Source organism: Muscardinus avellanarius (genome assembly GCF_963383645.1).
Source record: "Muscardinus avellanarius genome assembly, chromosome: 1".
Taxonomy (NCBI): Eukaryota; Metazoa; Chordata; class Mammalia; order Rodentia; family Gliridae; genus Muscardinus; species Muscardinus avellanarius.
Window position 1 is genome coordinate 177,066,431 of NC_137786.1, and position 15,808 is coordinate 177,082,238.

The 15,808-nt window shown below is 41.6% G+C and overlaps 1 protein-coding gene across 1 annotated transcript in view; it reads right to left on the reverse strand.

The window, feature by feature from the left end:
- Nucleotides 1-15,808, reverse strand: part of PAAF1 (proteasomal ATPase associated factor 1) — a gene marked incomplete at its 3' end in the record, with an annotated part of 49,661 nt that overhangs the window by 1,464 nt on the left and 32,389 nt on the right. Inside the window, exons 8-11 of the mRNA XM_080701176.1 lie at nt 11,378-11,469; nt 6,842-6,957; nt 4,312-4,394; nt 2,760-2,842 (exon numbers count right to left, since the gene is read on the reverse strand). Coding sequence (XP_080557302.1) covers nt 2,760-2,842; nt 4,312-4,394; nt 6,842-6,957; nt 11,378-11,469 — 374 coding nt within the window. The remainder of the gene's footprint in view (nt 1-2,759; nt 2,843-4,311; nt 4,395-6,841; nt 6,958-11,377; nt 11,470-15,808) is intronic.

Below are 15,808 nucleotides of genomic sequence, written 5' to 3' on the forward strand. Positions count from 1 at the left end.
TAGTGAGGCCTTACTCAACTTAGTGAGACTCTGTTTCAAAATAGAGAATAAAAAATAGGACTGGAGCTATAACTTGGAGGTAGAATGCCTCTCAATTCAATCCCCAGTATTGCAAAAATATAAAAATAATAAATGAATGCATAAATGCATAAATACACAGATATAAGTGTGCAAATGCTCCAAAAGCAGTCTTCAGATGTACCAAAAACTGTCTGTGCTAGTTACAATGAGAAAAAAAATTGGGTTAGGCCTGGTGGCACACTCCTGTAAGCCCAGTACTGAGGAGGCTGAGACAGGAGGATCACAGGTTCAAGGACAGCCCCAGCAATATAGCAAGACCTTCAGTAACTTAGTGAGACCTTGTTTCAAGAAACAGAAAAATTAAAAGGGGTTGGGGATGTAGCTTTGAGGTAGAAATGCCCCTGAGTTCAATCTCTAGTACCATAAAAATAAAAATAAAAGAAAGAGGTGGAACTACAAAGATCATAGAGTGGGGTGGGATGCAGAAGGAAATACACCAATTGATGCATGCATGTATGTTTGTATCGCTATTTTTTGTTTTGTTTTCTTTATTGTTTTGTGGTACTGGGGATGAACCCAGGGGCATTCTACCTCAAGCTATACCCCTAGATTTTTTTTGTTTTGTTTTGTTTTGTTTTGCGGGTCTGGGGATGGAACCCAGGGGTATTCGACCTCCGAGCTACACCCCCTGCCTAATTTTTTATTCTTTATTTTTTGAAACTGGGTCTCACTGAATTGCAGAGGGCCTCACTAAGTAGCTGAGGCTGCCCACAAACTGCGATCCTCCGGTCTCAGCCTCCCGAATGCTGGGATTACAAGCGTGCGCCCCCATGCCCAGCTCCTAGATTTTTGTTTTGTTTTGTTTTGAATAAGGGTTTCATTAGCTTGCTAAGAGTCTCACTAAGTTGCAAGGCTGTCCTTGAATTTGGATTCCTCCTGTTTCAGCCTCCCAAGTACTGGGATTACAAGTGTGGGTTACCACACCGGGCTTATTTGTAACACTTAATCTCACTATTATGTATAATTGCAATGCACCAATAAAACTATATTAAAAAAGATACTAGACCATGTGGTGGTGCACGCCTGTAATCCCAGTACTTGGGAGGCTGAGACAGGAGTACTGCATGTTCAAGGACAGCCTCAGCAAGTAGTGAGACTCATCAACCTAGTGAGACCCTGTTTCAAAATAAAAATATTTTATTTTGGGGGGGTGCAGCTCAGAGGCAGAATGCACCGGTTCAATCCCCAGTACCAAACACACACACACATGTGCGCGCATGCATCCCCAATCCTAGAGAAGACATAAGTCTGTATAATTCTGTATTGTTTAAATTATTATCGTTATATATTAATTGGGTAACTTTTTTGTGTGTGGCACTCGCGATAGAATCCAGGGGACTTCTACGAACAAGCTACACCCCTGAACTATTTTATATTTTATTTGGAAACAGGGTCTAAGTTGCTAAGAGCCTCACTAAGTAGCTGAGGCTGGCTTCAAACCTGTGTGGTCCTCCTGTCTCAGCCTCTCAAATACTGGGATTACAAGCGTGCGCCACCACACCCGGCTAATTGAGTAACTTTTGAAAAGTCTAAGAAAAAAATAGGAATGATAACACCTATATCTCTAGGAATGATAACAAACATTAGATGAGATAATATTTATAAAATATCTAGTTAATAAATATCTTTTTAATAAAGATTTCTTTTTCTTTTTGCAGTACTGGGGATGGAACCCAGGGGCATTCTACCTCCAAGCTAGACCCCTAGCTCTATTTTTTTTTCATTCTTTATTTTGAAACAGGGTCTCACTGAGTTGCAAAGGGCCTCGCTAAGTAGCTGAGGCTGTCCACAAATATTGATCCTCCTGTCTTTGCCTCCTGAATGCTGGGATTACATGTGTGTGCTATCGTGCCCGACATCAATAAATATCTCTAATATTCATTTTTTCTCTTTCCATTATGATCAAATGAGAGAATCAGTCTTGAACTTTATTTTATTTATTTATTTATTTATTTATTTATTTATTTATTTATTTTTGTGGTACTGGGGTGGGACTCAGAGGCTTTCTACCTCCGGGCTATACTCCCAGACCTATTTTATATTTTATTTGGAAACAGTCTCGCCAAAAAGCTGAGAGCCTCACTAAGTAGCTGAGGCTGGCTTCGAACCTGTGTGATCCTCCTGTCTCAGCCTTCCAACCGCAGGGATTTCAAGCGTGCGCCACCAAGCCCAGCTCAATCTTGAACTTTAAATAATAATAACTGCTAATATTTAAAGAGTGTATTTATAGCCAGGCATGATAGCTCATGCCTGTAACCCCAGCTACTTGAGAGACTGAGGCAGAATGATCACAAATTCAAGGCCAGCCTGGGCAACTTAGGGATAACCTGTCTCAAAAATAAAAAGATTGGGATGTCGCTCAATATTATAGCACCCCTGGTGCATTCCCTAGTACTGGAGAAAAAATGATAGCGATTTCACATGCATTATCTCATTTCTATCATTTTACAGATGAACTAACAGATTGAGAATGTAAAGCAATTTTCCAAGTTTCTATAGCTAGTGAGTAATAAAATCCCTTCTGACTCAAAACCTTTCTTTCTTTCCATCCTACTATACAGCTTACATAATAAAGAGTATTTAGCAACCCTAAGGACCACAGAGTAGCTTGATACAGTCCCTTCAAAGCCACACGTGAGAGTCACCCAGTTAGTCCTGGTGTCCTTGCAGGCCTGTACCTTGTAAACGGGGTCACAGTCAACCTCAGTGAGCTCAATGACATAGTCCAAGTCTTGCTGAATGATGCAACAGCTTCCATCACCTAAAAGACAGAAAACAATTTTAAATAAAGAGAAGATGTGATGTGACACACCTGCAATCCCAGAACTTGGAAGGTTGAAACAAAAGGATCATAGGTTCCAGGCCAGACTCAGCAAGCTGAGTAGCTGAGGCTGCCCACGAACCTGTGATCCTCTTGTCTCAGTCTCCCAAGTACTGGGATTACAAGTGTGCACCATCACGCCCGGCCTACTTGTGATTTTTTAAAAGTCATTATTTTTAGCCAGGCATGGTAGCATACGCTTGTAATCCCAGTAATTTAAGAGGCTGAGATAGGAGAATCACAAGTTTTTGGCCAACCTCAGTTACTTAGTGAGGCTCTCTGAAATTTAGTGAGACCCTGTTTCAAAATAAAGAATAAATAATGGGGTTGCTGGGTGTGGTGGCACCACACACTTATAATTCCAGCATTTGGGAGGTTGAGACAGGAGGATCACGGTTCAAAGCCAGCTTCAGCTACTTAATGAGGCCCTCTGCAACTCAGTGAGACCCTGTTTAAAATAAAGAATAAAAATAGGACTGGGAGGTAGAATGCCCTTGGTTCCATCTTAGCACCTCAAAAACAAAACAAAACAAAACAAGAACCAGGGCTATTGGAAACAGAAGTTACACCTTGCCCTGGGAGTTACTCCTGGGAGGCTCATCTGCAGGCTCTCAGGGATAACAAGCTCTATTGCCTCAGAGAATCCACGGAGTCAGCATAAACTGCTCAGGTGCCACAATATGCCCTTGATCTGAAGCCCACATTCCTCTTGTACCAAAAATCTCTCTTTAAGTCGGAGTGGGAAACTGGCCATGGTCTCTTGACAGTTTCTCAGCAATATTAGTTACTTCATTCAGCAAGGAAAAATGACATTTATTATTGAGTTCATAATCACATGTTCACACGTCTGCTGTTAGTACTAACTGAGCTCCTTTCAGGCAGAGACTGTAGTTGATTCATTGGTGAGTTTTTTGTATGAAGAACCCATACATTTATCAATGTTTATTGAGCGCCTACTACATAGTGAGCATTGAGCTGAATTCTGGACAGCCTGATGAATAAAGCATAGTTATAGTGTCAACAAGTCCAGACTGGAGGGGGACACAGAAAACTACAATAAGTGACAAACACTACATGACAAGCACAAAATGCCAGAGTCATGGGGGCCCATGGCCCAACTCAGCCACAGATCAGCCACTAAGAACTGTACTTGATTAACTGAACTAGACTGAACCATCCCTCTGTCTGTCTGTCTCTTCAGGAGTGGAGATTGAACCCAGGTGCATTTTACCTCTGAGCTACACCACCATCTTTTTTTAGTTTTTATTTTGAAACAGGATCTTGCTAAATTGCTGCAGCTGGCCTTGAGCCTGCAATCCTTCTGTCTTAACCTTCTAAGTACTGGGATCACAGGCATGCACCACCACACCCAGTTAGAACCATGCCTCTTAACTGGTCCCTGGACTCACCTTGGCTAGCAATGAATCCATCTCTGAAGTTCAGCAGAGACAGAACTGGTGCTCCTGATCTGTGGATGACTTGTACTGGAGCTCTAGGATTCAGAGTAAAAGGGGAAATTTTTACTATTTTTCTTTGAAAATAATGCTTGACTATATACAATATATAAACCAGGCGTGGTGGCGCATGCTTGTAATTCCAGCATTTGGGAGGCTGAGAAAGGAAGATCGTGGTTCGAGGACAGCCTCAGCTACTTAGTGAGGCCCTCTGCAACTTAATGAGACCCTATTTCAAAATAAAGAATAAAAAGCAGGGCTAGGGGTGTAGCTCAGAGGTAGAATGCCCCTGGGGTTCCATCCCCAGTAATGCAAAAACAAAAAACAAAACAAAACAAAAAACCAGGACAAATGGAGAAGGACAATAAAACACTGATATCACTTCTTTCCTGGCAAGATCCCTAATTGGCAGATCAAGGTAACAAAATCATCTTAGAGTGAATCTAAATGTGTCCCTAAACATGAACTAAGTCATCATCAACATTTCAAGTTTTCAGGGGAGGTCTGACAAGGACTGAAGATAACAATGTTAACAATATGTTAACCTTTTTATTTAAAGACAGAATTAGACTAGTTGTGAAATATTCAAATTGTCAGGACTCTGAAACAAAAGATAAAATAGTGCTTACAGAGATGGGTGTGGTGGTGCACGCTTGTAATCCAGTGCTTGGGAGGCAGAGACAAGAGGATCACACAGGTTCGAAGCCAGCCTCAGCTACTTAGTGAGGCTCTCAGTAACTTAGTGAGACCCTGTTTCCAAATAAAGTATAAAATAGGTCTGGGAGTATACCCTGGAAGTAGAAAGCCCCTGGGGTCCACTCCCAGTACCACACACACACACACACACACACACACACACACACAAAATAGTGCTTACAGAAGTCATTCAATGAGTATTAGCTGACCAACAGGAGAGAATAAGAGGAGGGACAGAATCAAAGAAATTGTTAAGTCCTGCAACAGAAAGGCTACAGTATGTTTCTTTTTGGATATCTTTAAGACCAAGATAAGGATGGATTTTCTTTAGAAAGGTCATGATTATCCGGGTATGGTGGCGCACACTTGTAATTTCAGCAATTGGGAGGCTGAGACACAAGAATCGTGGTTGACAGACAGCCTCAGCTACTTAGTGAGGCCCATTGCAACTCAATGAGACCCTGTTTCAAAATAAAGACTAAAAAAAAAAAGATTGGGGGCATAGCTTGGAGGCAGAATGCCCTTGTGTCACATACCTGGAAACACACACACACAAAAAAAAAACCCAGAAAGAAAGAAAGAAAGAAAGAAAGAAAGAAAGAAAGAAAGAAAGGAAGGAAGGAAGGAAGGAAGGAAGGAAGAAAGAGAAGAGAAGAGAAGAGAAAGGTCATGATTAAAGCTAAATTAACACAGCTAGCAGCGAGGCATGATGGCATAAGTTTGTAATCCCAGTACTTGGGAGGACCACAGGTTTGAGATCAGCCTCAGCAACTTTGCAAGACTGTTTCAAAACAAGACATAAAAAAAGGGCTGAAGATGTAGTTCTGTAGATCAAAGGTATAATGCCCCTGGGTTTAATCCTCAGCTCTACACACAAAAATACCCCACTTTTAATATGATCCTATCATAATAAAATCAGATAATTCATAGCAGAAAACTTTTACTAATAGAAAAAAGTCTTAATTCATTAAAAGTCATCTATATGTTAGAGCCAGGTGTGGTGGCACATGCCTAAAATCCCAGTACATGGGAGGCTGAGACAGGAGGATCACAGGTTCAAGGACAGCCTTAGCAAGTAGCGAGACTCTCATCAACCTAGCCAAGACACTATTTCAAAATAAAAATAAAACAGGGCTGGGGTAGCTGGGCATGGTGGCCCACGCTTGTAATCCCAGTATTTGGGAGGCTGAAACAGGAGGATAGCACAGGTTCGAAGCCAACCTGAGCTACTTCCTTAGTGAGGCTCTCCACAACATAGTGAGACCCTGTTTCCAAACAAAATACCCCAGAGGTAGAAAGCCCCTGGGTTCCATCTCCAGCACTACACACACACACACACACACACACACACACACACACACACGTTAAACAAAAATAGGGCTGGGGTGTAGTTTGGAGGTAGAATGCCCCTGGGCTCAATCCCCAGCAACACACACACACACACACACACACACACACACACACACACACACACACAATCTATGTTATGATAAATCAATGTTAAAAAATAAAAAACAATTCCACTCCATATGCCAGGTGTGGTGGCACAGGCTTGTAACCCTAGTACTTCGGAGGCTAAGACAGGAGGATCACAGGTTTGTGGCCAGCCTCAGCAACTTGTGAGGCCTTCTACAACTTAGTGAGACCCTATTTCAAAATAAAGAATAAAAAGTTGGGCTGGGGGTAGAGCTCAGAGTAGAATGCCCCTGGGTTCAATCCTTAGTACCCCACCCCACCCCAATTTCCACTCTATTGAAGATCTGCATCATACAAAAGAAGGAAGACTCACCTTGGATTCCTCACATCTAGCTGATAAATGTTCCCATCTTGAGTCCCAGCCAACAGCAAAAATCCAGAGAGAAAAGTACAACAGTTGAAGGCATCTGAGCCCATAAAGAGGAATACCTAGGAATGAGTAAACAGGAGACAAAACTGCTGTTTAAAGATTAATTTGTAGCTGGGCCTGGTGACACACATTTGTAAACTCAGTACCTGGAGAGGCTGAGACAGGAAGACTGCAGATTCAAAGCCGGCCTCAGCAATTTAGCGAGACTGTCAGCAACTTAGTGAGACCCTGTTTCCAAATAATAAAAGGGCTTAGGATGTAGCTTGGAGGTAGAAGTCCCCTAGATTCAATCCCTAATACCACAAAAGAAAAATAAATTAATTTGTTTCCAAGAATAAAGAGACACCAAAAAGTGGGAAAACTTTCACTATCTTTACAAAAATTTCCTCCTTCTCCCTTTAAGCCCTTTTGAACAGGAAAAGAACTCACCAGTAACTGATAAGGAAGCTCTCCCAGGCTTCAGGACCTGAGGCTGGCTGAGGGCTTAAGCAGTTTATATAACACCACAAAATGAGGTAACAGCTTTCAAACTAAGGAGGCAGGAGGCCAGAATGGTGCCACCCAGTCCCTGCTACATGGAGACCAATACAAGAAATATAGCTCAGGAAGCAGAAATGAAACCTGACCCAAACTCCCAAATTGGTACCGCTGCCTGTTACTGATCCAATTAAAACATGTTCCACTGGGGCTATATAATCTGTAAGATGATGCCATTCAGGGCTCAGAGCCTCACTAGTGAATAAACTATTGCCTCCTAATCCAGCCTCTGGGTCTTGTACCATTGTGGACCTGACTCACCTGCAACATTATTACCCCTTAACACTCACAGGATCCTCACCAACAAATACACTGTTTTGCCTTTTCATTATAACCATCTTTTTTTTTTTTTTTTTTTAGGAATTGGGGTTTGAACCCAGGGGCATTCTATCTCCAAGTTATACCCCCAGCCCTAATTTTTATTTTTTGTTTTGAACCAGGGTCTCAACAAGATGCGGAAGGACTGAGTAAGCAGTTGAGGCTGGCAGTGAACCTGCCATCCTCCTGTTTCAGCCTCCCAAGTAGTTGGATTGCACACATGCACCACAGCACCTGGCTCACAACCATCTGTTTGAGAAATACTTGTAATTTCCTTGTTTAAGTTTTGCTTCATGTCACTTTCAGCAATCAACCAATCATTCTTTACTTTCTTCTTTTTTATTTTTTTACAGTACTAGGGGATTGAACCCAGGGTGTCCTACCTATAGGCTATAAGCTCAGCCCTTTTTATTTTTTATTTTGAAACAGGGTCTCACTAACTGGCCTCAAACCTGTACTCCTACTGTCTCAGCCTCCCAAGTACTGGGATTACAGGCATGCAATACCACACCCAGATAAAAAGTAACAATTCTTTTTTTTTTTTTTTTTTTTGGTGGCACTGGAGATTGAACCCACAGGCATTCTATCTCCAAGCTAAACCCCTAGCCTGATTTTATATATTTCTTATTTGGAAACAGGGTCTCACTAAACTGTGAAAGGCCTAAATTGTCGAGGCTAGCTTTGAACCTGCGATCCTCCTGTCTCAGCCTCCCAAGTACTGGGATTAGAAGCCTGCACCACCACACCCAGCTTAAAAGTAACAATTTGAAGACTAATAATTCTCCTTGTATCTAAAAAATATATTTTTTATTTATTCTATACTGTTAGCTGACCATTTCCCCTTAAAATATTCTACATAAATGAAAATCTCTGATATTCCTTTGGAAGTAAATGCTAGTGTGGAAGTTCAAGTCTAAAGGAAGTATTAGGGAAAATGATGCTGGTCCTGGCTTTTTTTTTTTTTTTTTTTTTTTTTTTTTTTTGCGGTAATGGGGATAAAACCCAGGGGCTTCTACATCTGAACTATACCCCTAGCCCTATTTTTTATTCTTTGTTTTGAAAGAGAGTCTCACTGAGTTGCAAAGAGCCTTACTAGTATTAGCTGAGGCTGTCCGCGAAGCACGATCCTCCCATCTCAGCCTCCCAAATGCTGGGATTACAAGTGTGTACCACCATGCGTGGCTTCCTGGCATAATTTTTGAAAATGAAAATATCACTAGCACAATGGAATAATAATATGAAATGAAGATACAAAAACTGTGGCCAAAAGAAATCATGAAAGTGTTCTGGATAATGATGACATAAACTAGAAGGGATTTTTTTGGGGGGTCCTAGAAATTGGACCCAGAGGCATTCTACCTCCATGCTACACCCCCAGACTGACTTTATTTCTTACTTGGAAACAGGGTCTCATGAGGTTGCTGAAAGCCCCTCCAAGTCACTGAGGCTGGCTTTGAACCTGTGATCCTCCTATTTCAGCCTCCCAAGTACTGGGATTACACCACGCCCAGTGTAGAAGGAAATTTTAAAAATATAATCTTAGAACCAAAGGTTCCATGGCTAGCCTCAGCAATTTAGTGAGGCCTTCTGTAACTAGTGAGACTCTGTAACTAGTGGTGCCCTGGGTTCTAAAAAATAAAAACATCTAAGTTTAGGGAAGACAGAGGTTAATTAACAGTACAATCCGCCCAACAAAATCTCAGAGGATAAAATAAAATCCAACTACTTCTTCTATAATATACTTTGGCCATTAATTGACAAAGGATCCTGTATGCATGAGCCTTTTAATAAGAGTATGTATGTGTGCTGGGCGTGGTGGCACACGCTTGTAATCCCCGCGCTCGGGAGGGGGAGACAGGAGGATCGCGCAGGTTCGAAGCCAGCTGCGCGCACTGGCTTAGGAGACCCTGTTTCCAAATAAAAATGTAAAAATAGGTCTGGAAGTGTAGCCCGGAGGTAGAAGGGCTTCCAGGAACCCCAGTACCACCAAAAAATTAAAAAAAAAAAAGAGTATGTATGTGTGTAGGACTGGGAATTGAATCCAGAGGCATTTTACATTTGAGTTATATCCCCAGCCCTTTTAAAATTTTTTGAAACAGGGTCTCCCTAGGTTGTTAAGAATCTCATTAAGTTGCTGAGGCTGGTCTTGAAACTGTGATCCTCCAGTTACTACCTTTCAAGTACTGGGATTTACAGGTGTGTGCCACCATGCTTCAGATAAGAGTTCCTTTATAAAAGAACCCAAAAGGATGACCCATCACAATTTCATTATTTTACATACAGCACAGAGATCAAGAGAGAAAAAGTAACATTTAAAAGGTCACAAAGTAGCCAGCTGTGGTGGTATACCCTTGTAAACCCAGTACTTGAGAGGCTGAGACAGAAAGATCAGGTTCTTGAACAGCTTCAGCTACTTAGTGAGGCCCTCTACAATTTAGTGAGACCCTGTTTCAAAAATAAAGAATAAAAAAATTGGGCTGGAGGTGTAGCTCAGAGGTAGAATGCCCCTGGGTTCAAACTCCAGCACCACCACCTCCCCCCCCCCCACACACACACAAACAGTCACAAAGTAGCCAAGTGTGGTGGTGGCCTACACTTATTATCCCAGTACTTGGGAAGCTGAGACAGGAGGATTGTAGGTATATCCTATTATGCCCAGTTTAGTGAAGAGGAAACAGCTCAGAGAGGTTAAGTAACTTGTCCAGGATCAGACCAATTAAATGAAGAGCTAGGATTTAAATGTTACCCCTAAAGTAGGCATGGAGGCACATGCTTGTAATCCCAGCATTTGGGAGGCTGAGACAGGAAGGATAGCGGTTCATGGAGAGCCTCAGCTACTTAGTGAGGCCTTTTGCAACTCAGTGAGACCCTGTTTCAAAATAAAAAAAAAATAAAAAAATAGGCCTGGGGGTGTAGCTCACAGGTAGAATAACCCTGGGTTCAATCCCTAGTACCACAAAAAAAAAAAAAAAAAAAAATTACCCCTACTCAAAATCCCATATACTGCTGCTGCTGCTGCTTTCTTCTTTCTTCTGATTTCTTCTTCTTCTTTTTTTTTCTTCATGGTACTGAGATTGAACTCTGGGGGGCATTCTACCTCCAAGCTATACCCTTAGTCCTTATTTTTATTTTGAAACAGGGTCTCACCAAGTTGCAGAGGGCCTAGCTAAGTTGCTGAGGCCATCCTCAAATCTGCCACAAGTATACACCAACCTTCCATGGCTAAATCCCATCCTCTTACTCACTTCAATTTACTTCTCACCCATGTAGCCTCTTTAAAAAGTGAACACAGGAGCCAGGCATGGTGGTGCACACTTGTAATCCCAGCATTTGGGAGGCTGAGACAGGAGGATCATAGTTCATAGACAGCCTCAGCTACTTACTGAGGTCCTTTGCATCTCAGTGAGACCCTGTTTCAATAAAGAATTTAAAAAAAAAAATAGGGCTGGGAATGTAGCTTGGATGTAGAATGCCCCTGGGTTTCATCTCCAGTACAAAAAAAAAAAAAAAAAAAAAAAAAAAAAAAAAAGAAAAGAACACAGGGAGCAAGTAGAAAATGTTTTTAAAACAGCTTGCAAGGATCAGAGTGACCTTGGAATTCAAAGGTCTAAAAGAATTACTTGCCGGCTGCCTGCTCTGTAGTCCCAAGCACTGAAGCTTCTTATCTTCCCGGGCCAACAGCAGCATTTTTGATTCTGTTCCAACCTCCCGTTCACCTGCATGACAGAGGAGCCAAGTTAATGACAGCCAGGCTAATGAGTTGGCAAGTGCCCATGCACCACTCTGATGGCTGTTTACTGACTGTACTCCATGATTACGAGTCACTGATTAATTTTAAGAAGGTATGTCCTATTTCTCACTGTTGTATTTTTATACAACAGTACACATTTGACAAAACTTACACAACTAAAAAAAAATAAAACTTGCAAAACTGAGCTGGGTGTGGTGTGGTGCACACCTATAATCCCAGTACTTGGGAGGCTGAGACAGAAGGATCACAGGTTCGAAGCCAGCTTCAGCAATTTAGTGAGACTTTCAGCAGCTTAGCAAGACCCTGTCTCTAAATAAAAAATAAAATAGGGCTGGGGGGGGTGTCTAGCTTGGAGGTAGAATGCCTCTGGGTTCTATCTGTAGAATTAAAAAACAAAATAAAACTTACAAAACTGTGCAATTAAAAGGGGTGACTTTTTTCTTTTTTGGTGGTACTGGGGATGGAACTCAGGGGCCTTCTATCTCCGGGCTACACTCCCAGACTTATTTTATATTTTATTTGGAAACAGGGTCTTAAGCCAGCTAGCTGAGGCTGGCTTCAAACCTGAGCTATCCTCCTGTTTCAGCCTCCCAAAAAGGCGGAGATTACAAGAGTGCGCTACCACTCCCGGCTAAAAGGGGTAACTTTAACCAGATGTGGTGGCCCATGCTTGTAATCCCAGCATTTGGGAGGCTGAGACAGGAGGATCACAGTCCACAGACAGCCTCAGCTACTTAGTGAGGCTCTTTGCAACTCAGTGAGACCCTGTTTCAAAATAAAGAATAAAAAAGCCGGGCATGGTGGCGTATGCTTGTAAACCCCACGCTTGGGAGGCAGAGACAGGAGGATCGCACAGGTTCGAAGCCAGCCTCAGCTGGCTTAAGAGACCCTGTTTCCAAATAAAATATAAAATAGGTCTGGGAGTGTAGCCTGGAGGTAGAAGGTTTCCATCCCCAGTAGTACCAAAAAAAAAAAAAAAAAAAAAAAAAAGAATAAAAAAAGAATAAAAAATAGGGCTGGGGGTGTAGCTCGGAGATAGAATGCCCCTGGGTTTCATCTCCATTACTGAAAAAAAAAAAAAACAAAAAAACAGAGGGTGACATTATAAAATATACATCAACACATCCACTTTTTTTTTTTTTTGTAGTTCTGGGATTGAATGCAGAGATGTTCTACATCTGAGCTATTTTACTTATTATTTTACTTATTATTTTGAAATAGGGCCTCACTAAGCTGAAGAGGCCTCACCACTAAGTTACTGAGGCTGGCTGCAAACCTGGTATCCTCCTCTTTGAAGTACTGGGAATAAGTGTGCACCAGCTGGGTATGCACATGTTTGTAATCCCAGCACTTGGGAGGCTGAGACAGGAGGATTCAGGTTCGCAGCCACCCTCAGCTACTTAGTGAGGTCCTTTGCAACTCAGTGAGACCCAGTTTCAAAATAAAGAATAAAAAATAGGTCTGGGAGTATAGCTCGGAGGTAAGATACCTCTGGGTTCAATTCCCAGTACTACCAAAAAAAAAAAAAAGTGTGCACCACTGCACCTGGCCACATCCAACTTTAATATAATAAAACACCTCACTAGGAACAGGAGTATGATGTTGAACAAAATAGTTTCCACCTTCTAGGATCTTCCAGGCTGTAAGAAGTAAGATTAAGGGCCTACTAGGGAAGAGATAATGAACAAGGCCCTTATCAAAGACTCTGGCAGAATGAGCCCCCCCCAAAAAACAAACAAGTACAATACTTACAGAGAAATGAATTCCACAATGAAATAAAAAAGGAATGCTACTATAGGTAAGTATATGACAAGGGAGTAGTGGGAGAGGGTAACTTTAGATTTCAACTTTAAAAAGGTTCTTGTGGAAGTCATTTTTCAACTAAGACTTGAATGGGGGACAGAAAACAGACATGTGACCTGTGCGTAGTGGCACACACTTGTAATCCCAGCATTTGGGAGGACGAGACAGCAAGCCGGGTGCAATGGTACATGTCTATAATTCCAATGCTTGGGTAGCTGAGTCAGGAGGATCATGGGTTCCAAACCAGCACCTGGTAACTTTGTGAGACACTGTTTCAAAATAAAAAATAAAATAGGGCTGGGAGCATAGCTCAGAGGTAGAAGGCCCCTGGGTCCAATTCCCAGTTCCACAAAAACAAAACAACTAAACCCTATTTTTATGTAATTATGTGTATGAAATCTTAGGGTTGAAGTATGTGTGTATTTAATACATAATTATTATAAATGTGTACTATGTGAAATGATCTCATTTGCTTTCTTTCTTTTTGAAGTACTTTTTTTTTTCTGTGGGTCTGGGGATGGAACCCAGGGGCAGGCATTTGACCTCCAAGCTACACCCCCTGCCCTATTTTTTATTCTTTATTTTTTTGAAACAGGGTCTCATTAAGTTGTGGAGGGCCTCACTAAGTAGCTGAAGCTGTCTGCAAATCATGAGCCTCCGGTCTCAAGCCTCCCAAGTGCTGGGACTACAAGTGTGCACCACCACGCCCAGCTGCTTTCTTTCTTTTTGAAACATGGTCTTGCTAGAAGTTGCTGAGAGACTTGCTAAATTGCTGAGACTGGCCTCCAATCTGCAATCCTTTCATCTCACCCTTCTAAATCCTAGGATTACAGGCATGCTCCACATCCAGCTTCTCATTTATGCCCTTTAGGAAATAAGATGCTCCCTATTCATTCATTAGTTTTCAAAAAGGGGCCCAGTATAGCGAATGGTTTCACCATAATACATCTCTATGGGAAGTTTAACAGAACTGGAGGAAGCACTTACAATATGCCCAAGGTAAGAGGCAAAATTAACCCAGATGAGTTAAAAACTTGGGTCCACAGAAAAACTGGCGAATGGACATTTATAGCAACCTTAACTGTAATTGCTCAAACTTGGATGCAACCAAGAGGTCCTTCAGTAGGTGAATGAATAAATTGTGGTATATCTTAACAATGAAACATTATTTAGTGCTAAAGAAAAATCTCTAGAGCTGGGTGTAGTGGCACATGTTTGTGATCTCAGTGTCTCAAGGGGCGAGGGAGGAGGATTTCAAGCTTGAGCCAGCCTCCACAAATTAGCAAGACCCTGGTGATAAGGTTCCCCTGGGTTCAATGCCCAGTACCAAAAGAGAAATGAATTATCAAGCAATGAAAAGTTAGAGAGGAACCTTAAGTGCATATTCTTAAATGAAAGAAGCCACTCTGAAAAGGCTAAACTTAAAATTATTCTGTGATATTCTGGAAAGCCAAAAACTATAGAAATGGTAAAAAAAAAAATATATCAGTTGTTTGAGGACTAGGGGAAGGAATGGTCAATAGACAAAAGCAAAGAGGACTTTCAGGACAATGAAACTTTACTGTACAGTAAAATAATGGTTGGTGCAGGCAATTACATGCTTGTCAAAACCCATTGGGAGGCTGAGACAAGAGTATCACAGGTTTGCTGGCAGCCTCAGCAACCTAGTGAGGCCCCCTGTAACACAATGAGACCCTGTTTCAAAATAAAAAAATAAAATAGGGCTGGGGATTGTAACTCAGAGGTAGAATGCTCCTAAATTCAATCCCCAGAAACACACACAAACATGCACACGAGCGTAAACACACACACACACACCCCAAACTCCCCCCCCCAAAAAAAACCCCATGGAATATACAAAAGCGAGAGTGAGCCAGGTGTAGTGGCAGAAACTTGTAATCCCAGCATTCTGGAGACCGAGACAGGAGGATTGTGGTTCGCTGACAGCCTCAGCTACTTAGTGAGGCCCTTTGCAATTTAATGAGACCCTGTTTCGAAATAAAAAATACAAAATAGGGCTGGGGGTATAGTTTGGAGGTCTAATGCCCCTGGGTTCCATCCCCAAACCCACACACACAAAAAAAAGCCAACCTTCATACAAGTTATGGATCTTGGGTGATGATTATGTCAGTATAGGTTTATCAGCTATAACAAATTACTATTTTGGCATAGGATGCTGATGGTGGGGGAGGCAATCTGGGGGTAGGCAGGTGAAGCAGAAGGTATGTGAGAACTCTATTCAGTTTGCTTTGAACCTAAAACTATTTAAAAAATAAAAGTGTATATATATATATATATATATATATATATATATTTTTTTTTTTTTTTTTTTTTTAAGAACTGGGGATTGAAGCCTGGGGCATTCTACCTCCAAGCTATAATCCCATATCTATTTTTTTTTTTTTTTTTTTTGGTGCTACTGGGGTTCCTGGAAACCCTTCTACCTCCAGGCTACACTCCCAGACCTATTTTTTATATATTTTTTATTTAGAAACAGAGTC